General features: G+C 55.9%; 1 protein-coding gene across 3 annotated transcripts in view; it reads left to right on the forward strand.

The window, feature by feature from the left end:
- The window catches only part of GTF2IRD1 (GTF2I repeat domain containing 1), a 79989-nt gene extending 56163 nt beyond the window's left edge, over nucleotides 1-23826 (forward strand). For all 3 annotated transcript variants that reach the window (XM_047089535.1, XM_047089536.1, XM_047089537.1), the window contains exons 22-26: nucleotides 15498-15575; nucleotides 17187-17379; nucleotides 20094-20131; nucleotides 22233-22369; nucleotides 23625-23826. In XM_047089535.1, the coding sequence (XP_046945491.1) occupies nucleotides 15498-15575; nucleotides 17187-17379; nucleotides 20094-20131; nucleotides 22233-22369; nucleotides 23625-23693 (515 nt within the window). In that variant the 3' untranslated portion in view covers nucleotides 23694-23826. The remainder of the gene's footprint in view (nucleotides 1-15497; nucleotides 15576-17186; nucleotides 17380-20093; nucleotides 20132-22232; nucleotides 22370-23624) is intronic.

Genomic DNA, 23826 nt, shown 5'->3' on the forward strand with positions numbered 1-23826 from the left:
CCAGACTTTGCTGGTGACTCAAGCTTTATCTTGTAGCATCGGAGGCTTTTTTTTTTTTCTTGGTCAATGAAATGATAGGATTCGAGTTGAATTGTCTGACAATTACCATGGCAACCGTGAATCCACCCACCAGGGGTGGATTGGAGAAGGCAGAACTGGGGCATCCAAGCCAGGGAGGGTTGCGGAAGCTGACCCCAGGCGGCAGGCGGCAGGACCTGGAGACAGGTGGCGCTGGGATCTAGAGGTGGCAGCAGTGTGGGAGGGAGGGCAGGCGGAAGGTTCCAGAAGGGTGATGATGATGGTACCTTTGCCCAAAGCTGGGTCTTTGGGCCCACGAGACATCCACGGGCAAATGGGCACTTGGTGGGACCCGATCGGTGCTTTAGAGCAGGCTGGCGACGGGGCTGGGCACACTCTGTGTGAGGGTGGCAGGTGCCATCACCACTGAGGCCAGTGTGTCGCCAGCGGAGAGGGCCCACGGGGCACACTGACCTCCAGAGGGCCTTGAAGGAAAAGAGCCTGTGAAGGAACAGAGGGAGGCGGAGCCCGCGGAAAGGAGGTGGAAGAATTTGCTGGTAAAAAGAGCTGAGAGCAAGGTCCTTCTGGGCAACACGAGCAAGATGAAGAGAATCACGTTCTAGAACTTTTCTCAAATAGCAGTGGCAAAGAAAAGAAAAAAACAACCAACCTTGTTGGGTAGTGAGTTCCCTGTCCCTGGAGGCATTTCAGTGGAGGTTGAGCAGCCACTCAGCAGAGAGACCACTTCCCACAGGGTGTGCTGCTGGGGAGGGAGGACCGGCTTTCCCAGCTGGAGCCACCTCGGCTTGACCTGCACCTGCCAGCCTGGAGAAAGGGAAGTCCTGGCCGTTTCGAACCTGGAAGGGCTCCGAGGGTCCTCCTCTCGCACCTCAACACTTCCCGGGGCCTCCCAGCTCCCGAGCTTCCCCAGGGGCCCCCTCTGGTGTTTGGAAACCACATGGTAACCCCGAGCCGGGTACAAGGCCCGGCCGCCCGGCCCCCGGCTCCTTCCTGGGCGAGTGCACTGGTTCCCTGGGGACCCAGGCCCGCAATCTCTCCCCTGGTTCTCCCCCGACCCCAGAGGTGCAGCCCTCCCCGCCAGCTCGAGCGATGACCAGCCGGGGGCCAAGAGGCAGGCCCCCCTCCTCCCCACTGCCACCCCAGAGCCGGGGCTCCGGGTCCCAGTGACAGAGCAGGGCTGCCGACTTCCTGTGTGACTCCAGCAAGTCAGCTTTGCCTGCCTGGGCCTCGGTTTCCCTACTTGTGGAACGGGAAGGTGCCACGCCAGGGGCGTCCTGGGGCGCGCGGCCAGGGCCGGGAGGGGAGGGCCGGGTGGCCCGTCGTGTGCGGGAGGTGGCGAGGCGGAGAGGCCGGCCAGGCGGAGCGTGGAGGGCCTGGAAGGCCTGGCTTTGCAGCGTGGACTCGACCCTGCAGACCCGGCCTTGGCAAGCCCTTCCGCTGACGTCCCCGAGGCCAGAGCCAGAGCCCCCCTGGGGGCAGAGCCGAAGTTCCGGGGGGGGGGGGGCAGCTTTACCTCGGAAGTCCCCGACAGTCTGCGTCCTAAACTCCCCACTGAAAATTATTTTTATTTATTTATTTATTTTTTTGAGAAGGAAAGAGAGAAAGAGCATGAGCAGGGGAGGGACAGAGAGGGAGGGAGACAGAGAATCCCAAGTGTCAGCACAGAGCCTTATGCGGGGCTCGAACCTCTGAACCCTCAGGTCGTGAGCTGAGCCACAATCGAGAATCAGATGCTTAACCGGCTGAGCCACCCAGGTGCCCCTGAAAATGAGTTTTAACTTAAAGAACTGCGTTCAATTATTCCGCTGAGGAAAATAAGTAATCGCACTTCACCCGCTTTGCACCCCCAGCACGGCCCGAGGCCCCGTTTGAGAAGTTTGGCTGTGGGTGTGGGGCCTCTCAAGCAGAGGGCTGAGGGCCTGTTTGCAGGGGGGACAGGGAATGGCATCTCTTGTCATTGTCCCCACCCCACCGGGGCCCCTACTAGGTCTCTCTGTGGGGTCTCCTGTCACTCAGCAGGTGCTGTGGGGAATGGGCTTCCTGGATGAGGGGGGCCTGGAAGCCAGCATGGGGTCTGTCGCAGCACAGGATGGAAGGGAAGGGGACTAACCAGCAGGAGCAGTGACAAGTCCCCTTCGGCGCCCTCAGGGAGGTTCCACCGCTTCTGAGCTGCGTGATCTTGGACAAGTTAACTTCCAGGACCTGGAAGGTCTCTGGACCTCCAGGTCACACAGAGCAGGGCCCCCAGCTCCGTGGCCCCCCTGGCCCTCTCCCTTCAGCCGCCCGGAGGGTCATTTCCTCTGGCCCCTGCCCCCTCCCCCCGCCGTCAGCCCTCCCACCCCCTCCCCACCCTTCCAACGCTGTCACGCTCTCGAGAGCTCAAAATAAAACCATCCTTTCTCAAGTTTCTAAAGATATCACAGTTCCAGCGCCAGCCACATGTTTCTCCGCTTAATTATCTCTGCTTTTCTTTGTTAATTAGGCTCCAGTAACGATCTCCCTTCTGCCTTCCCTGAAAGATCTGGCATCTGCAGGGCGGGGCGTGGGGGCCCCTGTGGGCAGATGCCCCGCTGCCGGGCCCGGCCTTGGCACACCGCCTCCTTTCTTCCAGGCGGGGCAGCTCGGTGGGCGGCTGAACGGTGTCACGTCGGGAGGCCCGTGGGGAGCTGGGTCCCTGCAGCGCCATCCCGCCCCTGGCTTGGCTAGGGGTCCCAGCCCTGTCCTCCCCGGGCCCTGCCAGTTGGGGAGGGGGACCCCACAGTTCTTAGAGATCCTTAGGCTTGGGGGCTCCACGGAAGAAAGCCGCGGGGGGCTTCAGACTCTTCTGGAACATTGCAGAAAACCACACAGAAGCCAGTCTCTTGGCTCAAACCACCCAAGCTCATGGGAACAGCCAGCACCTTTATCTGGGCTGGAATGAGATCGACTCGAAGGGTCGCTGGGCACCACGTGAACAGAAGTTTCTCGCTGGCTGATAAATGCATCTTTGAGCCACGACAGTGGAGGCGAGGGGGCCAGGCACCAAGTATAGGTCAGCAGGTATGGTTGACTGGCTGGACTCCATCTTTCCAGCCTCCTAGGGAGGGGTCTGGCGACAAGAGGCCGCCTGGTGGGAGGTGGGGGTAGGGGACACCCAGCCCTAGCCCTCTGAAGCCCCCCAGGCACGGGGACTGGAACAGTCCCCTTTGGGAACCCAGGTGTATTACTTCGTCCATGAACTGTTCCAGGGTGTCTGTGGGCTGGTGCTGGGCTTTTGATCAACACCAAGTGAAAAAAAAAAAAAGCCTTGCTTCATGGAGCTGACCTTCTGGTGTGGATGCAGAGAATAACGCACAAAATGTAAAGAACGTTCAATGCGTGCTCAGGAGAAGCGGGGAGGCAGATGGGAGAGGTGGAGTTTATTTTTAGGGGGTTGCAACATGAGCGAGGCGGTGGCCAGTGAGGGCCTTTGAGTAATAAAGCAGGCGGTAGTGAGCCAGGGGGCTAAGGGAAGAGCAGTGCAGGCAGAGAGGAAAATTGCAAAGGCCCTGGGGTCACCTGCCGGGGCGTCAGAGGAAGGAGGTAGGAGGTGAGGTGGAAATGGAGAGGCGGCAGATTATGTGAGGCTGGATAGAGCATTGGCTTTTGCTCATTCGCTGGGAGCCAGTGCAGGCCTCTGAGCAGGGGGGAGACAATCCAATTTAGGACTGAACAGAGTCCCTCTGGTTGCTCGGTGAGGACAGACAGGCTAGAAGCAGGAAGAGACAGAGGGAGGTGGAAGTCACAGCCCAGTGGTGGTGCCCCTGGCGGGAGCGGTGAGGACAGTGGGGAGTCGGCGTCTCCAGGTCTAGTTGGTAGCTAAAGCCAGCAGAACTTGCTGGGGTCCCGTTTGACCTCGGATTCCAGCTGGGCTTCTTGGAAGGTAAAGGTACCAGTAGCTCAGAGGTAGCTGAGACGGGGCAGGTGCAGGAGGAGTCGTGGGGGTTGGGGGAGGGGGTGGGTAGAGTATCAGCACTTGATTTATGCCGTGTTGAGTCTGGGGTGTCATCCAGTAGCATTTGGATGCACAAGTGGGGCGTCCAGGGGAGCAGTTGAACTTGAAGGATCACCTGGGGAATCACAAGCCTGTCGCTAGTGTTGAAAGCCCTACAACAGGATGAGATCATCAGGAGTGAGGCGAGTCGCAGGGCTGTGGCCCTGGTGCCCTTCAGCAGTCCTTTGTGGGTCAGGAAGATGAGGAACTTGGCGAGAGGAAGGGGAGCCAGGACGGGGGGGTGCCCTGGAGCTGGGCGGAAAACCCCGTTTCTCCCTGGGGCAGAACCTTCTCCGCTTGTGGCTATGAAGGCCCCACGTGGCCCAGAGACGGCTGAATATCTCGCAGAGATGTTGGGGTCAGGCTCTAAGCAGTGGTGGCTCTGCGGTGGCCCCCTCTGCAGGAGTATAGGTGCCACACAAGACAGGACAGGAGAAACCGGTTGACCCCACGCGCTCCATGAATTAGGGGAGCCCCGGGTTCCCGTTATGCGTTCTGTTCTAGTGAGCAGGTTCCCCGTGACATCTCTGGTGTTTGGAAACGGGGAGTGTGGCAGCAGCAGAGTGGACCTTGTGTGCCGGGGGAAGGAGGACGGGTTTGCCCCACAGAGTCCTCAGCAGGTTTAAAGCAAAGGAATGACAGGGTCGGATAGACTCTTCAGAATGGTGGACAGGGCTTGCGGAGCAGGGAATGGGCTTGGGGAGGCCAGGTGGAAAGTTCTCGCCACAGTGAGATGGGCCGTGGGCTGGGCCTGCAGGAAGCGTCTCTGGGAAAGTGGCCCATCGTGGGGACCGCCTGCATTTGTGGATGGCGTGGGGGACACAACGGGTTTGCATGGTTTTCCTGTGGCCGCTGACCCAGATCACCCAAGCTTAGGGGCTTAAAATGACACATTTCTTTTTCCCCCTTAGACTTGTAAGGGTAGGAAATCCAGAATGAATCTTTTTTTTTTTTTTTAAGTTTATTTATTTTGAGAAAGAGGGAGCTTGCAGGAGGGCAGAGAGAGAGGGGGAGAGAATCCCAAGCCGGCTGTGTGCTGTCAGTGCAGAGCCGGACGAGCGGCTCGAACTCACGAACCGCGAGGTCACGACCTGAGCCGAAACCAAGAGTCGGCCGCTCAAGCAACTGAGCCACCCAGGCGCCTCCCGAAATGAGTCTTAAAGGGCTCGGGTCAGGTATCAGCAGGGCAGGTTAACTCTGGAGGCTCTGAGAGCAGAATTCTGCCTTGTCTTTCTCAGCTTCTAGAAACTGCCTCCATTACTCAGCTTGTGGCTCCCCTCTGGCTTCAGAGCTCTTCACTCTGACCTCTGCTTCTCCCGGCCCAACCCCTGCCTTTGACCTTCTTGCCTCCTTCTTACAAGGACTCTTGTGGTTACATTGAGGGCGCACCCAAATAATGCAGGACAGCCTCCCCGTCTCAAGAGCTTTACCTTAATCACACCAGCCGGTGTCTTCAGCCAGTAAAGAAACATAGTCACAGGGGCTGGGTGGCTCAGTCGGTTGAGCGTCCGACTTCAGCTCAGGTCACGATCTCGCGGCCCGTGAGTTCAAGCCCCGCGTCGGGCTCTGTGCTGACAGCTCAGAGCCTGGAGCCTGTTTCGGATTCTGTGTCTCCCTCTCTCTCTGCCCGTCCCCCGCTCATGTTCTGTCTCTCTCTGTCTCAAAAATAAATAAAACATTAAAAAAAAAAAGAAACGTAGTCACAGGCTCCAGGGACCAGGACGAGGACAGCCTGGGGGCCGCTGCTCAGCCCGCTGTGGGGTTGAAGGCAGCTGAGGTTTCTCTCCTGAGCCAGCAGGTGGAAGGGTGGGGCCTGGGACCCGAAAAGGAAGCCCAGGAGGAGGGTCGGGTGTGAGGCTGCTTGGGGATATGCAGAATCAAAGGTGCTCCAGGAGGCAGTTGGAAGCATGGGTTTGGGGGGTGCGGGTGCAGAGACAGGGAGGAAGGACTGCAGTGTGGACAGCGTCCGAGGACCTGCTCTCCCCTCCCTGACGTGTAGAAACCAGGTTCTCAGAAGGAGTCGGCACGATCATAAGCCTGGGGTTTGGACACTCCCCCATCCCCACGTGTTTGTCTGTGCCCTCGCCTGTGCCTCAACTGCCCGAATCTGTCCGTCTTCCCAATCGGGTCTGCTCATCACGCTTAGTGCATGGCATTCTGGGCCTGGCTGGTTGTGGCCACGGTTCAGCCTAGGGCTTGACTGGCCTTGGGTCAGGGCTGTCGCTCGCCCTGTCCACTGTGTAGCTGGGATGTCAGAAGAAGGAACAGAAGAGAAGGAGGTGATGTCCCTCGGGAAGGATCATGTGTGCGGCTGGCCCCAGGATTGCCTGTCCTGGATAAACCCCCATGAGAAAACCTGGTTCTTGCTCTGCTAAGCCTGGCTGGCAGGTTCAAGCCATAGGGCTGCAGGAGGGTGTTGTGTTTTGTTTTGTTTTGTTTTAATTTATTATTTTTGAGAGAGAGAGAGAGAGAGAGAGCACAGTGGGAGAGGGGCAGAGAGAATCCCAAGCAGACTCTGTGCAGACATGGGGCTCGATCCCACGAACCGTGAGATCATGACCTGAGCTGACATCCAGAGTCGGACGCTCAACCGACTGAGCCACCGAGGCGCCCCCGGGTACCTTTGTCAAAACTGAGAAATTGACGTTGATCGGTGCAACACGATTAACTACGCTGGAAGCTTTATATTTAGATTTTGTGAGTTTCTCCACTAATGTTTTTTTAGGTTCTGGAATCCAATCTAGGATACGACGTTGCGCATAGCGCTCATTTGTTTTTCTTTTTTTTATATATATTATTTTTTTCTTTTTAAGAGACAGAGTGCAAGTGGGGAAGGGGCAGAGAGAGAGAGGGAGACACAGAATCCGAAGCAGGCTCCAGGCTCTGAGCTGTCAGCACAGAGCCCGATGCGGGGCTCGAACCCACCAGCTGTGAGATCATGACCTGAGCCGAAGTCAGACGCCCAACCGACTGAGCCACCCAGGCGCCCCGATTTGTTTTTATTTTCATTCGTATTCCTGCTCATTTGTCTTCTTGTTAATAAATACTACAGTGAACGCCATGATCCCATCACCATCCATCCAAGAATTAGAACAGCACCAATAATGTGCCCCCCGCCCCAGTGCTCTCCCTCATCCTGCCTTCCTCTCTCCCCAGAACAAATACAGCTGTCCCCCCTTATCTGCGGTTTCATTTTCCACGGTTTTGGCCACCCACGGTCAACTGCGGTCCAGAAACAGATGACTCTCCTGATATATCGTCAGAAACTCAATAGTAGCCTAACGCTACATCACAACACCTACATCGCTCACCTTGCCTCCTCTCCCCACGTAGGCATTTTATCATCGCAGGAAGGGGGAGTACAGTACCCTAAGATGGTTTGAGAGACCACGTTCCCGTAACTTCTACGACAGTATATTGTTCCCGTTCTATTTTATCATTATTGTGCATCTCTTACTATGCCTGATTGATAAATTAAGCTTCATCATAGGTATGTGTGCATAGGGAGAAACCTCCAGTATACAAGGTTCGGTACTATCCACGGCTGCAGGCATGCCCTGGGGGTCTTGGAACCCCCAAGGATTGGGCGGGGGAACCACTGTATGCAGTCACACCTTGTTTTACCGCACTTTGCAGAAATTCTCTGTTTTGCACCTTGACGGTCTGGGGCAGGTCTGTGTCAGGCGAGTTGGTCGGCGCCCTCTTTCCAGTGGCATTTGCTCACATTTTGGTCATTCTTGTGATATTTCAGACGTTTTCTTTATCACATTTGTTGTGGTGATCTGTGATCAGTGATCACGCTTTGCTGAAAGCTCAGAGGACGGCTAGCGTTTTTTTTAGCAGTAACGTGTTTTTGAGGCACCTGGCGGGCTCTGTTGGTGGAGCGTGCAGCTCTTGATCTTGGGGTTGCGAGTTCAAGCCCCACGTCGGGTGTGGGGATTCCTTAAAAAAAAAAAAAAAAAGAGCAGCTCTTTTTGCCCACGAGTCCTGTCCCTGTGCTTTAATAAAACCACCCTTTTTGCACTGAAAACAAAGGGGGACTAGAGAACAATAAAGTATGTTTTTAAACTTATTTAGAAAATCTTTTTAATGTTTATTTATTTTTGAGAGAGGGAGAGTGTGAGCAGGGGAGGGGTGGAGAGAGGTGGGGAGACAGAGAATCCAAAACAGGCTCCATGGGGCGCCTGGATGACTCCCTCGGTTAAGCATCCGACTTCGGCTCAGGTGGTGATCTTCGTGGCTTATGGTTTGAGCCCCGCATCGGGCTCTGTGCTGACAGCTCAGAGCCTGGAGCCTGCTTTGGATACTGTATCTCCCTCCCTCTCTGTCCCTCCCCTGCTTACGCTCTGTCTCTCTTTCTCTCTCTCTCAAAAATAAATAAACATTAAAAAAGAAATTTTTAAAAAAATTTTTTTTTTCAACGTTTATTTATTTTTGGGACAGAGAGAGACAGAGCATGAACGGGGGAGGGGCAGAGAGAGAGGGAGACACAGAACCGGAAACAGGCTCCAGGCTCCGAGCCATCAGCCCAGAGCCTGACGCGGGGCTCGAACTCACGGACCGCGAGATCGTGACCTGGCTGAAGTCGGACGCTTAACCGACTGCGCCACCCAGGCGCCCCAAAAAAGAAATTTTTAATAAAAATATAAAAAAGCAGGCTCCACGCCATCAGTGCAAAGCCCAACACAGAGCTCGAACCCACGAACCGTGAGATCATGACCTGAGCCGAAGTCGGATGCTCAACCGGACTGAGCCACCCAGGAGCCCCTAAAGTATTTTTTAATTAAGGTGTGTCCATTGTTTTTTTTAGACCCAATGCTATTGCACACTTCATAGACTACAGTATAAGTGTAAACATAAGGTTTATATGCACTAGGAAACCAAAAATTTCATTTGACTTGTTCGATTGCAGTGGTCTGGAACAGAACCCGCAGTATCTCCGGGCTGCACCTGTATTTGTCATTCTCTTGTTATTTCCTCTAAAATTTGAAAAATGCAGGGAAAAAAAGAAAGAATAGCGTAATGACTATATTATAATAGTATATCCTTTTTCTGGATTCATTATGTCTTAACACTTTGCCATGTTTCCTTCCCTTCCTCCCTCCCTCCCCTCCCCCCAGAGACCCTGCCCCAATTATATCTGTCTCTGTCTCTGTCTCCACTCGAAGTGAGTTGCAGACATCTTGACTCTTTCATGCCTAAATATTTCAGCACATCCCTCCCACATCTCAGAACGGTGGTGTTCTTTTACACATTCACCACGCTGTGATAACACTTAGGAAATGTAATAACTCCCTATCATTTCCTATACCGTCCGTATTCAATTCCCCAAAAATATCTATTCTTCTCCCCCATGATAGTTATCGCTCACAAGTCGACTTCTTTTTTTTTTTTATAATTTGTTTTATGTTTGTTTATTTTTGAGAGAGACACAGAGTACGAGTGGGGAAGGGACAGAGAGAGAGAGAGAGAGAGAGAGAGAGAGGGGGGGAGGGAGGGAGAGAGACACAGAATCCGAAGCAGGCTGCAGGCTCCAAGCTGTCAGCACAGAACCCCAGGCGGGGCTCGAACTCACGGACTGTGAGATCATGACCTGAGCCGAAGTCGGACGCGTGACCGACGGAGCCACCCGGGCGCCCCCCAAGGCGACTTCTTAAATGGCTTCGTTGTGTGCAGTGTTTGCTTAAACCAAAAGTGTTTCATCTTTGCTTGCTTTTCCCTTTTATAAGCGAGGTTCGTCCTCATGTATCAAGTCTGGACTCGCTCTTTTCACTTGACCTTATGTAACATGACCCTGAAATGTGACGCTGCGCTGGTTTGTTCTCACTGCTCCATGGGTTTCCATCCGCTCTGCTGTCCTAGGCCATTTGGGCTGCTTCCGTGGTTTTCCTGTTAAGAAGAGTGCCATTAGCGAGCGCTCTTGAACGCGCTTCCTTTCGCACACGTAAAAAGTTTCTCTTGGGTGTGTGAAATCAGGCGCCTGATCTCCCCCGGGCCCCTGAGCAGGGGACGTGGAGGGCAGCTGTCCTGCCAAGGTGGGGCCACCCGTGGCTGTCTGCCCTCTGTTCTTTTGAGAGTCTGCCTTGTGCCTGGATCGCCCCGGCCCAGGCCTGGCAGAGGGGGGGGGGGCCCATGGAAGGGCTAGGAGAAGGGAGAGGAGAAATCGTTCTCCCTCCCTCCCCACCTTGCGTCCTGCCGACCCGTCGCCTTTGCCCCCTTGGGATCACGATTGTCAGTTCACAGTCACCAGTCTGGCTGCAGACCTCAAACTAGTGGAGAGAGGACACAGCTGTTGAGGGTTCTCGTACTTTGCCCCCGAGCCGAGCTGACTGCTTTGGAATTGTGTACGTAGCGTGGCTGTGATTTAATAAGCTTGGTTGCTTTCTTCCCTCGGGCAAAATTCAGTTAATCCTCAGGCTAACAGACGGCAGATTAGACACGACCAGATGACAGCTCCTGGGGCAGACAGGAGGGAGAGAGAGACCAGTAAGCTGGAATGAGCAGGAAGAGGGGGCAGAAATGCCCACAGGGCCGGCCTGTCCGCAAGGGATGTCACCGCCCAGGGGACGGGGTGGGGGGTACGGGTGACCGCTGCTGGGCAGGTGCAACGGATCCCCAGGGTGACCCCTCCTCCTCCCCGCTCCGCCCCCGCCCCCACCCTGTGTACTTGATGCGTTTTAGAAAATGGCTTGTCCCCGAGAGGTACAACCAAGCCAGGGGACTTGAGAGAATAAGCATCCATCATCTGGAAGAATCTCTCATGTAAAGTTTAATTCCCTGAGACTGCAGGATAATTGAAACATTGATCTACTAATAACGTCAGCCACAACCTGACTCTGATGACGCGAGGCCTTAAACGTTTTTATATGTGGTATCACTGGATCCTCCGGGCCGGCCCGGATTCCCAGCTGAGGGATGTGGAAACAGGCCCAGAGAGGTTGAATGACTTTCCAATCACATCACATTAGCGGTAGAATCAAGATTGCTTCGGGGCGCCTGGGTGGCGCAGTCGGTTAAGCGTCCGACTTCAGCCAGGTCACGATCTCGCGGTCCGGGAGTTCGAGCCCCGCGTCGGGCTCTGGGCTGATGGCTCAGAGCCTGGAGCCTGTTTCCGATTCTGTGTCTCCCTCTCTCTCTGCCCCTCTCCCGTTCATGCTCTGTCTCTCTCTGTCCCAAAAATAAATAAAAAACGTTGAAAAAAAAATTAAAAAAAAAAAAAGATTGCTTCGCAGCCTGCTGAGCCAGGGACCGCCCCCCCCCCCAAAACCGCCTCCATCACTGGCCCTGGGGGCCCCCTTCCTCTCCACTTCATACAGACATTCAAGCAGGTATATATTTTTTTAATGTCTGTTTGTTTATTTGGGGGGCAGAGAGAGAGGGAGACAGAGAATCCCAAGCAGGCTCCGCACTGTCAGCGCAGAGCCCGATGCGGGGCCAGAACTCACGAACCGTGGCGCTTAACAGACGGAGCCACCCAGGTGCGTTGAGGGCACACACACGCCACGTTGAGCCCTACCTGTGACCTCTCCACATGGAGAACATTCTACCATATTAGCAACCATCGGTGTCTTTTATAGCCAGCCTGGGTTTAGGGGAGCTCGGGCAGGTCCCCCCAGAATAGCTCTGCTGTCTCAGGCTTCAGGGCAGTAACACTAGCCCGTGGGCCGTGCCGGGCACGGGCATAATGCCCCACTTGGTCCTCAGGGCAGTTGCACTCGGTTTCCCCTGTTGTGGTAGCGACCCAAAGTCCAGCGGTTCGGAGAAGTGTTCAAGGTCATGAGCTGATACCAAAGGCAGGATTTGAACCCAAGCAGTCAGGTATCAGAGTCAACCACGAACTCCTGGCCTCAGGGCTGCCCTTCAGGCTCCAGAAGACCACTGGGTTTAGGGGCGCCTGGGTGGCTCCGTCGGTTAAGCGTCCGACTTCGGCTCAGGTCATGATCTCGCGGTCCGTGAGTTCGAGCCCCGCGTCGGGCTCTGTGCTGACGGCTCAGAGCCTGGAGCCTGTTTCAGATTCTGTGTCTCCCTCTCTCTTTGACCCTCCCCCATTCATGCTCTGTCTCTCTCTGTCGCAAAAATAAATAAACGTTAAAAAAAAAAAAAAAAACGACCACTGGGTTTATGGCCGGGGCCCCACAGGGCCCCCAGTGGTTGTATTCTCCACCCCACCCTGTGTTCTCTGAGGCAGTTTCCTGGTCTTTGTTTTGCCCACAAGCAGACCAGACTGGGAGTGACAGCTCCCCTGGGGCCTGTGGTGCCCCAGCCAAGGCTAACTGGGGCAGCTGTCCCCACGGCAGTGCTTGGGGCAGTCCCTGGTGACCAGCAGGCCTGGCCTCACCCTCTCCGGATGGTGAATGTAGGGTGGTGGTGGCAGAAGCCTGGCTGTGTCGGGACGCCGTCTCATGACCTGCCCGCAGCCTACCCAGAGAGCCGCTTGGCTGGGCCGTGCAGGCCGGCTCTCCCCCTGTGGTTGGCTTGGGCGGTCCCACCTCCTGTTTTTTCTGAGCACCCAGAGGGGCAGGGACCTCTCCCCTCCAGGCCCCACCAGAACCCACCCTCGCCTGTTTCATTCAGGTATGTATCCTTTAAGAAAAATGGAGCTCCCTTCCTCCAAATTAAATGAAAACAAAAAATTATTTTTTTTGTCGTAGGCTCCGTGCCCAGGTTGGGTCTTGAACTCACGACCCTGAGATCAAGACCTGAGCCAAGATCAAGAGTCAGGTGCTCAACCGACCGAGCCATCCAGACACCCCCCCCCCCAAAAAAAAAATTTTTTTTTAATTAAAAAAATTAAAAAACAAAATTTTTTTTAATTAAAAAAAAGAAAAAGAAAAAACAGGGGCACCTGGGTGGCTCAGTCGGTTAAGTGCCAGGCTTCAGCTCAGATCATGATCTCTCGGTTTGAGGGTTCAAGCCCCGTGTCGGGCTCTGTGCTGTCTGTGCGGAGTTGGCTTCACATCCTCTGTCTCCCTCTCTCCGCCCCCCTCAACAGAAAATAAACCATTTAAAGTAATAAGTTAATATAAATTGTAATCGATAATATATTAATGACAAGTTGCAATTAAAATAATAAAAACAAAGAGGCGGGAGAAGCCAAGAGGCATCCTTTCTGAGGCCTGGCGCCGAGCTGAGAATCGGGCCTGGTGGTCTGTCCACGTGGGATGTGCTGGTTACACGGCAGGAGCTGGTGTCCCCGCCACGCTCCAGAGGTGTCCGGGACACTTCCCGGTGCCACCAGCGCCCCTCAGATGGCCCAGGTCTCGCTTTTCTGTCATGTCACTGGTCCCACCATTTCCGGCTTCCGCCCGGGACCCGAGTGTGCTGCCTCTTGGCTGACCCCTGGTGTCACTCCTCCCTGTTACCTACAGCCTGGTTTCCCCGTGCTCTCCCTGCCCAGACCAGGCAGGGTTCACATACTCATGTGCGTTGAGCACTCACGGGAAGCCCGGGGGCGTCACACACCGCCCACGTGAGGCTGCATCCCAGGGGGCCTTGGGAGGTGCGGCGGTCACCTCCTCTGGGAAGCCCGCCCTGATTCTCAGCTGGGTTACGATTCCCCTGTGTGCTCCCACAAGCCCTGCACTGACAGTTGTCAAGGCCAGTGGGTCACCAAGCATCCTTTACCGTCCCCGCCTGGGACCAGGGCTGTTTTCTGTGGTCTGCTAAATGCCCAGGGATGGCACCACATCCAGTGGGGGTTGGTGCTTGTGAAATACTTGTCCAAGACAAATACGGTGTCGAGACTGAGCAGAAACACCGAGAGGGGGGACGTCATGTGACCCCCCCCCCCAACGTGGCAGGGCTGGCGCGAGTCCAGCTTTGTGGCTTCAGGTTCTGTGCCCTTCCGGGGGCTGGCGTGGCCTCTGCCGGGGTGAGGGCGTTGTGAGTGAGGCTCAGGCCTGTCCTGTGCGTGTGTCTCTCCGCCCGCGTAGCCGCCGGAGCCTTGAGGCCAAGGCAGGGTGGGCGAGACACCTGTATGCACCAGAGACGGCCACAGCCACAGTGACCTCAGCTTACTGGGCTCGTCTCCCTTTCGATCCAGCCGGCTTTGTCAAGTGCGGCTGTGTCTGCCCTGCCCTGGGATCCGGATGAGAGTGTGAGCTGATAGGACAGGAGACTCAGAGGCAACACCACCCTCACGGTCAACCCTTCTTTCTACAGACGGGGAAACAGATTTCAGGGGACCCAGGGCTCTTGGTCAGACAGACACTATTCCTGGCTCTTAGCGGCTCTGTGGTCTTGGGAGGTTACTTAACCTCTCTGAGCCTCTGCGTCCTTAGCGGTGGTGAGGGGTGGCTGTGATCGTGTCCGGGAAAGCTGCCGGCAGAGCATGTGACACCCATTGATGGGAACCCAGGCCGTCCTTCCCTGTCCTGTGCAGAAAACCCTGGCCACCAGAGCAGTCCCTCTGCAGAGATGGGAAGCGTCTGCAGCCTCCCCTCAGGCTCTGGGTGGCCCTTGGGTCACCAGGTTGTCCGCTGAGGACCTGGAGAAGGATCGGGTTGATTCTTGCCAATGTAGGGTCCTGAAGACCGTCTGGAAGAGCCATGTTGGGGGATGTGGGGAGAAGGAGGCTCCGAGGGGGGCTGAGTTCGGTGTCTTGGTGCGACGGATGGGGCCATCACTCCCCGAGAGGGGGACACAGGAGGAGGACGTTATCTGGGAAGCCTGACGTTTGCCGCGTGTCAGGGGCACCCGGGTGGCTGGATGGTCATGGTTGGAGAGGCTTGTGCAGAACTCCGAGACACGGCAGATCCAGAGTGAGGAGCGTGGGCATGACCGGGACCACACGAGGCACAGCCGGCACTCGGGAGGCCCCAGGCGGCAGGTGAAAGAGCCCCGGGAAGAAGGGGCATCGAGCAGTGCCAGGCAGTGCGGGCGGCCCCCACCCCGGGGTGGGGAGGGCGGAGCCAGGCGCACACCAGGCGCCGGTCCTGAGTTGGCCTCCTACGTGCAACTGTGAAATTTTCCAGATGAAAACAGGAGTTGTTTTTCTCCACAAATCCATTCTGTCCGCTCTGCCCCACGTCTCCCAGGCCCTGGCTCCCTGCCTGCTTCCACTGCACTCCCGCCCCTGGGAGCCCAGCCAGCTCAGAGCACCCTGCCTGGAAACTCCAGCCCCCTCCCCAACCCCAGGACACAAGCCCGCAGGACCCTTCGGGCCCATCCACACGTCCCCCTGCGCAGCCCAGTCCCTGTCTTGGGGCTCATCTGACCCGCTGCTCCTTTGGACCAAGGACAGGGTCGAGGGGAGCCGAGGGTCCAACAGCAGGTGCCCATGAAGGGCCGCCAGACAACGAGGCCAGGAACGGGCTGCCTTATACTAAACTCAGTGGGCGGGGCCTGGCAGGGCAGCCCGGCGGCAGGGGAGGGTGCGGGTGTCGCACGGAGCCCGTCCAGGGGGCGTCCTTGCCGACCTTCACACCCCAACGTCTTCCTCTTGTAGATGAAGATGACGCCAACAGACTAGGGGAGAAGGTGATCCTCCGCGAGCAGGTGAAGGAGCTCTTCAATGAGAAATACGGTCAGTGCGTCAGGAGCGGGGCCCGCGGGGCAGGGTCTGTGGGGCCCGCCTCCCCTGGCAGCCCCTCCTCCCTCTACGGCCAGCCTGGCCCCCAGTGACCCCCAGCTGGCCTGCCTGCTCCCTGGGGACAGAGCCGCCCTGCCCACGACTGCCGGGAGCCGACCCCTCCACTCCCCCGACTGAGGAAGGGGAAAGAACAGGGCGGTGACCGCGGTTAGCATTTCCGCCGCTTTAGGGCCGGGCTGTGCGGCAGAGACGCGGTTCGCGCATCTGCCCAGCACACAGTTAGCGTGAGGACTCCAGGGAAGGAGGTCCCATCCCTGCCAGCCTGGGGCTCAGAATCTGTGCAGGGAGGTGGACGCGGAATAGGTAAAGGCCACGAGATGTTAGGCCCTGTGCTGACGGCATCCGGGCGCCAGGGCGGAGCCCAAGATGGGGACAATTAACAATAGGGTCACCTGTGGCCTGGCTAGCTCAGCCGGTGCCGCCTGCGATTCTTGATCTTGGGATTGTAGGTTCAAGCCCCACGTTGGGTGTAGGGAGTACTTAGAAATAAAATCTTAAAAATCAAGTCAAATAGAGTTTTAGTAATAATAACTCTAAGGTTATAAGTGAGCCTCTCTCGATCGCTAAGTGCCACGCTATGCGTGACGTTGTCTTTGTGACGAATTTAGTATTATCTTCACTTTGCACAGGGAGACAGGAATCAAAACAGTGTTTTTAGGTAGAATTTCAGAGAGTGATGAAGGAAAAGACTAAACTGCAGTGGCAGGACGGGGTGGGGGGCCGGCAGGGAAGCCCTCCCCCCGCCAAGACTCGAATGTCAGGAGGGGACGCACATTCCAGGAAAAGCTTGCCAGGCGGAGGGGACAGCTGGGTGACCGGGTGAGCAGCTGGGGGGACGGTGGGCAGGCCTAAGAAGGCACGGGGGCTTCATTTCCAGAACGATGAGAAGCGACTCGGCTGGTGGATCTCTATTCACTTGTTATTTTGCAATCAGAATCCAAACACGTATGGGGGTGGGGGAGTGACCCACCACGTCACCCGAAGGCAGCTTCTACGATTGCCAGCATTTTACCAGTCTTCTTCTGTACACACTTCTGTATTTGAAGTACTTAAAAACAAACTCAAGACACCATGTCATATCCATAAATATTTAAGCGAGGGCTTTGTATTTCTTCTAACATAATAGTAGGGTTCTTTTCTATTCATTTATTTTGCAAGAGAGAGCGAGAGCATGAGCCGGGAAGGGGCAGGGAGAGGGAAAGAGAGAGGATCCCAAGCAGGCTCCGAGCTGTCAGCGCAGAGCCCAACGCCGGGCTCGAACTCACGAACCGTGAGATCATGACCTGGGCCGAAATCAAGAGTCGGCCGCTCAACCAATTGAGCCATCCAGGTGCCCCGAAAGTACATTCTATTGTCACCACTGGGTATTAAACTTTTAGTTTTGCTGAGTGGATTTAAAAAAAAAAAAAAAAAAAGCGTGTGTATAGATTTATAAACTCCCTAGGACAGTGGCTGGCTGAGCTGGGCCATGCCAGCATCCAGCGCTTTCCCCAGAGGGCTTGGCCCCTAACAGGGGCCCTTGCGCTGACCCGCCGTGTCTTCTAGGTGAGGCTCTGGGCCTGAACCGGCCTGTGCTGGTCCCTTACAAACTGATCCGGGACAGCCCGGATGCCGTGGAGGTCACGGGCCTGCCCGACGACATCCCTTTCCGGAACCCCAACACATACGACATCCACCGGCTGGAGAAGATCCTGAAGGCCCGCGAGCACGTCCGCATGGTTATCATCAACCAGCTCCAGTGAGTGCCCCCAGCGCCCGGGCAGGGCGGGCACAGTGAACAAGGGCCACAGGAGAGGGTACTGCTTGGATCCGGTGGGGAAATTCCCAAAGCAGGCCCAGCCAGGAGACGAGAGACAGACACAGACAGACAGACAGACAGGTGCTTCTCACTTGCACAGAGTCCAGGAGACAGGCTAGCTTAACACTCTCATCTTTTTTTTTTTTTTTTAAGTTTAATTTATTTATTTTTAAGTTTATTATTTTAAGTTTATTTAAGTTTATTTATTTTTTTAAGTTTATTTATTATTTAAGTTTATTTATTATTTAAGTTTATTTATTTATTTATTTAAGTTTATTTATTTATTATTTATTTTTAAGTTATTTATTTATTTTGAGAGAGAGAGAGAGAGAGAGAGAGAGTAGGGAAGTGGCAGAGAGAGAATCCCAAGCTGGCTCCGTGCATGCTGTCAGCACAGAGCCCGATGTGGGACTCGATCTCACAAACCGTGGAATCATGACCTGGGCCGAAACCAAGAGTCGGATGCTTAACCCACGGAGCGCCCCTCCCCCCCCCCGCCCCGGGCGCCCCAACGCTCTCATCTTAAAGATGAGGAAACTGATACCCAGAGCCAGGAAAGGGCCGGTATAAGTCACGGTGGGTCAGCTGGGCTGCAAACTCAGATATCTTACTCCAGTCAAGGCCGCTGTGACACAAGACTACAGACCAGGGAGCTTATAAACAACAGACATTTACTTCTTACAGTTCCGGAGGCTGGGAAGTCCAGGATCAAGGTGGTGGCAGATTCAGGGTCTGGGGAGGACCCACTTCCTAGTTTCTAGATAACCATCTCCTCACTGTGTCCTCATACGCGCCCTCACATGCTGGAAGGGGAGAAGGGAGCTCTCTGGGGCCTGTTTTATAAGGCACTGATCCCATTCCTGAGGGCTCCTCCTTCGTGACCTAAGTGCTCCCAAAGGCCCTGCCTCCTAATGCCATCACACTGGGGACTAGGTCCCCACATAAGAATTTAGTTCAGGAGGGGGGCGCCTGGGTGGCTCAGTCAGTTGGGCATCCGACCTCAGCTCAGGTCATGATCTCGCGGTTCGTGAGTTCGAGCCCCGCGTCGGGCTCTGCGCTGGCAGCTCGGAGCCTGGAGCCTGCTTCGGGTTCTGTGTCTCCCTCTCTCTCTGCCCCTCCCCTGCTTGCACTCTGTGTCTCTCTCTTTCAAAAATAAACATTAAAAAAAATTTTTTTTATGTTTACAAAAAAAAGACAATTTAGTGGGGGTGGGGGGAGAGGGGGGACACAGACTTCCAGTCTGTAGCTCCGTGTGTCCTAATTCCATCCCTTTCCAAACACACAGCCTCACCATTCATGGGTGTCGGTTTATTTTTAAAAATTTAATGAAATTTGACTTTTTCTGACTATACCATTAATGTTTCTCCATTTCAGTTATTTAGAAAATAATGGTTAGTTAGTACTCCCATCATACAGAGATAATTACTGTGCATATTTTACCATATGTCCTTATCGTCTCTTTTTATTTTGATTTTTAAGTGCTTTTAAAATTTATAATTTACTTTTGAGAGAGAGAGAGAGAGAGCACAAGCAGGGGAGGGACAGAGAGAGAGGGAGACACAGAATCCGAAGCAGGCTGCAGGCTCCCAGGTGTCAGCACAGAGCCGGACGCGGGGCTCGAACCCATGAACCGCGAGACCATGACCTGAGCCGAAGTCGGACACTTAACTGACTGAGCCACCCAGGTGTCCCCTTATAGTCTCTTTTTTAAAATACACTCATTGACTAGAATATTTCTAGGGGTGCCTGGCTGGCTCAGTCAGTGGAGCATGTGACTCTTGATCTTGGGGTCATGAGTTTGAGCCCCATGTTGGGGGTAGAGATTACTTTATTTATTTTTTTTAATTTTTTTTTTCAACGTTTATTTATTTTTGGGACAGAGAGAGACAGAGCATGAACGGGGGAGGGGCAGAGAGAGAGGGAGACACAGAATCGGAAACAGGCTCCAGGCTCTGAGCCATCAGCCCAGAGCCTGACGCGGGGCTCGAACTCCCGGACCGCGAGATCGTGACCTGGCCGAAGTCAGACGCTTAACCGACTGCGCCACCCAGGCGCCCCTGAGATTACTTTAAAAATCAAAACAATTGGGGAGCCTGGGTGGCTCAGTCAGTTAAGTGTCTGACTCCGACCCAGGTCCCGATCTCACAGTTCATGAGATCTCTGTGCTGGCAGCACAGAGCCTGCTTGGGATTCTTTCCCTTTCTTCCTCTCTCTCGGCCCCTCGCATGCTCATTCTCTCTCTCAATCTCTCTCTCTCTCTCTCCCTCAAAATAAGTAAATATTTAAAAAAAATTTTTTTTAATTCTTAAAAAATGAAAACAAAATAATGCTCAAAGTAAGATACTACAGTAAAAATCAAGAGATAAAAAAAAGATACCGTGATGAATCTTCACTTAGATAAATCTAGGCACACGTTCCCGATCCCTCGCTCGAGCGTCACCCTCGAATTCTGGACGAGGACACCAGGCGCACAGGGGCGATCGTCTGCCCGCTCTGGCGGGTGCTCGCCATTTTCAGCCGGGTCTTACCCGACTGGCCCTCCAGCGGCGGTGGCAGCGTCTCATGAGAGCTGTCGCCCACCTGCGGGGAGCAGCTGAGAAAGAAGAGCGGAAACCGCATTTTCTAACCGCCACCTCCTGTCTCTCGTCTTTCAGACCTTTTGCAGAAATCTGCAATGACGCCAAGGTGCCAGGTAAGGCGGAGGCCGAGGAGGCCCCCTCTCTGCCCCTCGGGGACCAGAGTCTGCGGGCAGATCTGGTCCAGGTGGCATGCAGTAGGTAGCTGACCACCTAACAGAGTGTCGCGCCCCCGCCCAGTATGACCACGGGGAGCCTGAGCCTTCCCCCTGCGGGGCCGGTATCCCCAGAAGGCCCCGGGAGCCTGCAGGTGCCCTCCAGAGGGGGCCCTGCCACAGCGGCGGCTGAGCGGGTCAGAGCCGCTGGAGGCGACGAGGGCAGGCGGGAGCCTGGAGGAGAGGATGTCACATGGGATCACGGAAGCCACCTGGGAGGAGAGGGCCGATGTGTGTGGCCAGCAGGGGGAGGCAGGCCCACGCCAGCCCCGGGCCTGTCTCCCAGAAGCCTGGGGTTCACAGGAAGCTGGGAGACTGTCTGGTGGGATGGTTTCCCCGGGTGACTGGGAGACGTGCCGCTGATTCAGAGCACTCATCTTGTCCCAACCGCGTTGTGCAGCTGGGAAACTGAGGCCCAGAGAGGGAAAGGGGCCCGGCAGGGCCACCTGGGGAGTTGGTGGCCACCTCGAGCCTGGTGTCAGGACCATCCATCTGACCCGCAGGCCCCACCCAGGCCTCAGTGGGGACAGTGACGGGCCCCCATGCTGGCCTGAGACCCGAGGCCCCCACTCCGGGTGGGTCCAGGTCCCCCAGGAACTCCACGGCCTAGGGTGGCACGGCCCGACCAGAAGCCCCCGCCCCCCATCCTGCGCCAGTCACGGGGGCCAGGTGCGGCACTAGATTTGCAGGCAAGGAGGCCGTGAGTTTGGGAGCTGTCCCTAGGTTGAAGGCAGAATGCAGATGGCCCTTCAGAGGCCTCGGGAGGAGAGTCTGGGACACGTGCTCAGAGGGTAGAAGCTATGACCTGCGTCTGCCCTCCCCTGACCTTGGCTGTCTTTACGGTCCTACAGTGACGCTGGGTTGGCCACCGCCCTGGGCCAGCACCTCTGACTTCATTTTCGGGCGGAGCCTTCTACAAAATCGCTTTGCTTGACCCATTCCCAGGGCTCCTTCTGCCCCCAGAGTCTTCTGTTTCCCGGGGTGTCTATTTATGCCATGTCACAGACCCCCCAGCCTCTGGTATTTCTTCACCAGCTGGACAGTCACCTCGTGGGCCCAGCCCGCCCTCATGCTGTGTTATTATGACCCTTCTGGTTTCTACTCAGTGACCTGGCCACTCAGTCAAGTGCCAAGCCCTGCTTGTGTAGCACACGGGGGCACATCCTTTCTCGAAGTCTCATATATTCATACCAGTTTAATTTGGTAGCAACAGAACACCTGCCAAGTCGTGCTTCGTGTCAGGCGGGGTACCAGGCTCTTGCCGACACATGATCTCCTTTGAGGCTCACGTCCCGTTGTTTTCCCCATTTGGCTCAGAGAGGTGAATCAGTTTGCCCGGCGTCACACAGCTAGGAATGGCAGTAACGGAATTTGAATTTACGACCTCTGACTGTAAACCAGAGTCTCTTCCCACGGGGGCGCTGCCTGTCCACTCACGGTACTTGTGGACCGTCCTCTGTCACAGCGTTACCAGGTCAGGGTCATCCCACATCCACAGCTAACAATACCAACGTCGATATGTGTTCTCGGTCGCTAAGTCGTTCTGGGGGCCCGGGCATATTGTCCACGGGAGCCTCCCAGCTACTGTACAGGATCTTACGTTTCACTCACAGGGAAATGGAAGCACAAGGCCGTGGAGTGACTTCCCCCAAGGCCCGAGGCCGAGCCCTTCACCCCTGGAGTTGTGGGGAGGCCAGGCCCCATGGGCTGGACGGTCTGGGAGCAGAAAGAGGGCCAGGGCCTGAACTGAGCCCGCTAGGGACCCCCCCCCCCCCCGGGGGACGAGGCAGGCCGGAGAGCCACTGGGCTGTGCGGCCTGGTTAAGGAAGGGGGCTGGAGGGATGGGCCTTGGGGCCGGGGGCGGGGGGTGTCTGGGGGCTCTGGAGCCCTGAACGCTGAGAAGGGGACTTGAAGCACGAAAGCAGAGGCCTCCCCCACGGGGGCCCGAAGCCGAGTCAGAGCAGCCCTGGCGTCTGGTGTCAGCAACCTTTTTTCCCACCAGCCAAAGACAGCAGCATTCCCAAGCGCAAGAGAAAGCGGGTCTCCGAAGGGAACTCCTTCTCCTCCTCCTCCTCGTCTTCCTCCTCCTCGTCCTCTAACCCAGAGTCCGTGGCGTCTACCAACCAGCTCTCACTCGTGGTAAAGTTGCACAGATCCGGGCCTGACCGCTCTGCTCTTCGGCCCTCGCCCCGCTTTCGGGCAGGGCCGGCTCCTCTGGGACGTGGGTTTGGGGCGCAGGGAAGCACTGGGTCCGAGCGGGGCTCCACAGCCTCGGGGTGGCAGTCGCGTCTGCCCGATCGACCCACCAGATAGTCCAACCCTGTCACTGGCTGCTCCCGCGTCCCTGCCCTGGGTGGGAAGTCACACCCCCCACTGGGCAGGTGGGCAAGCCGAGCCCCCCCCGCCTCCACCCCTGGAGAGGGGACGGGGGACTCCCCTGGGCGGTGCTAGAACGGGGACCCCCGTGCGGTCGCCAGGTTAATCTCTGCTCACATCGCATGCTCTGGGCCTCACCACAGCCCCGTGAGGTTGTAGGCGTTACCCACAGCGTGTGGAGGAGGAAAACAAGGGGCAGAGGCTGGTTGACTGTGGCCTTACTGCGGTCAAGCCTCATTAGGGACACACACACACACACACACACTCGAGAGTTCTTTCTGACTTCAAAACACTAGCTCGGAAGTCCTGAGTCCCAGTGGAGAGAATACTGGAACACATTTGGTGATGACTTGGAGATGTCTTTGTCCTTTGACCCTGCTTCCCCCCCCCCTTTTCTTAAGTTTAATTTTTATTTTGAGAGCACAAAGAGGGGAAGGGAGGGAGAGAATCCCAAGCAGGTTCCGCACCGAACAGCACAGAGCCTGACACGGGCCTGGAACCCACAAAACTGTGAGATCACGACCTGAGCCGGAACCAAGAGTCAGACGCTTAACCAACTGAGCCACCCAGGCGCCTATAATCGTGCCTCCCTTTAAACCTGGCAAACCCCAAAGTTCAGGCTGTAGGCTGTACCTTTGTCCCCACCTAGGGTGCCTCCAGAGGGTCACTGGCTTTTCCCACCTCCAAGAGATGGGACTGGCTCTTTGGCATAAGGCCGGGGAGGGGGTGGAGTTTGTGGGCGTGCTCCCCTTCTCTGAGCGAATCCTCGGTTCCCCCTGGTCCACCAAATAGCCCCTGGCACACGGGTGGGAGCAAGTCAGAAGGCCCCAGCCCAGGCTCTCCAGGGCCACTGGCAAAATTCATGACCTTGGACGGGTCCCGGCTCCCGTCTGGACCGTCAGGCTGCCTCCAAATGAATCCAGTGGGGAATCCCTTCAGAAAGCAGAGCTAAGTGGTCTGGTGTTCTTTCTGGGTCACCCGGAGTCCTAACTCGGGCCATTTGTCCCCCTCTCTCTAGCAATGGCCAATGTACATGGTGGACTATGCCGGCCTGAACGTGCAGCTCCCGGGACCTCTGAATTATTAGACCTCAGTGCTGAATCAGGACCTCACTCAGAAAGACTAAAGGAAATGTAATTTATGTACAAAGTGTATATTCGGATATGTATCGATGCCTTTTAGTTTTTCCAATGATTTTTACACTATATTCCTGCCACCAA

The sequence above is a fragment of the Lynx rufus genome, unplaced genomic scaffold (assembly GCF_022079265.1).
Source record: "Lynx rufus isolate CCGP_SWC_20201006 ecotype Redwood Valley unplaced genomic scaffold, mLynRuf1.p SCAF_27, whole genome shotgun sequence".
Classification (NCBI taxonomy): domain Eukaryota; kingdom Metazoa; phylum Chordata; class Mammalia; order Carnivora; family Felidae; genus Lynx; species Lynx rufus.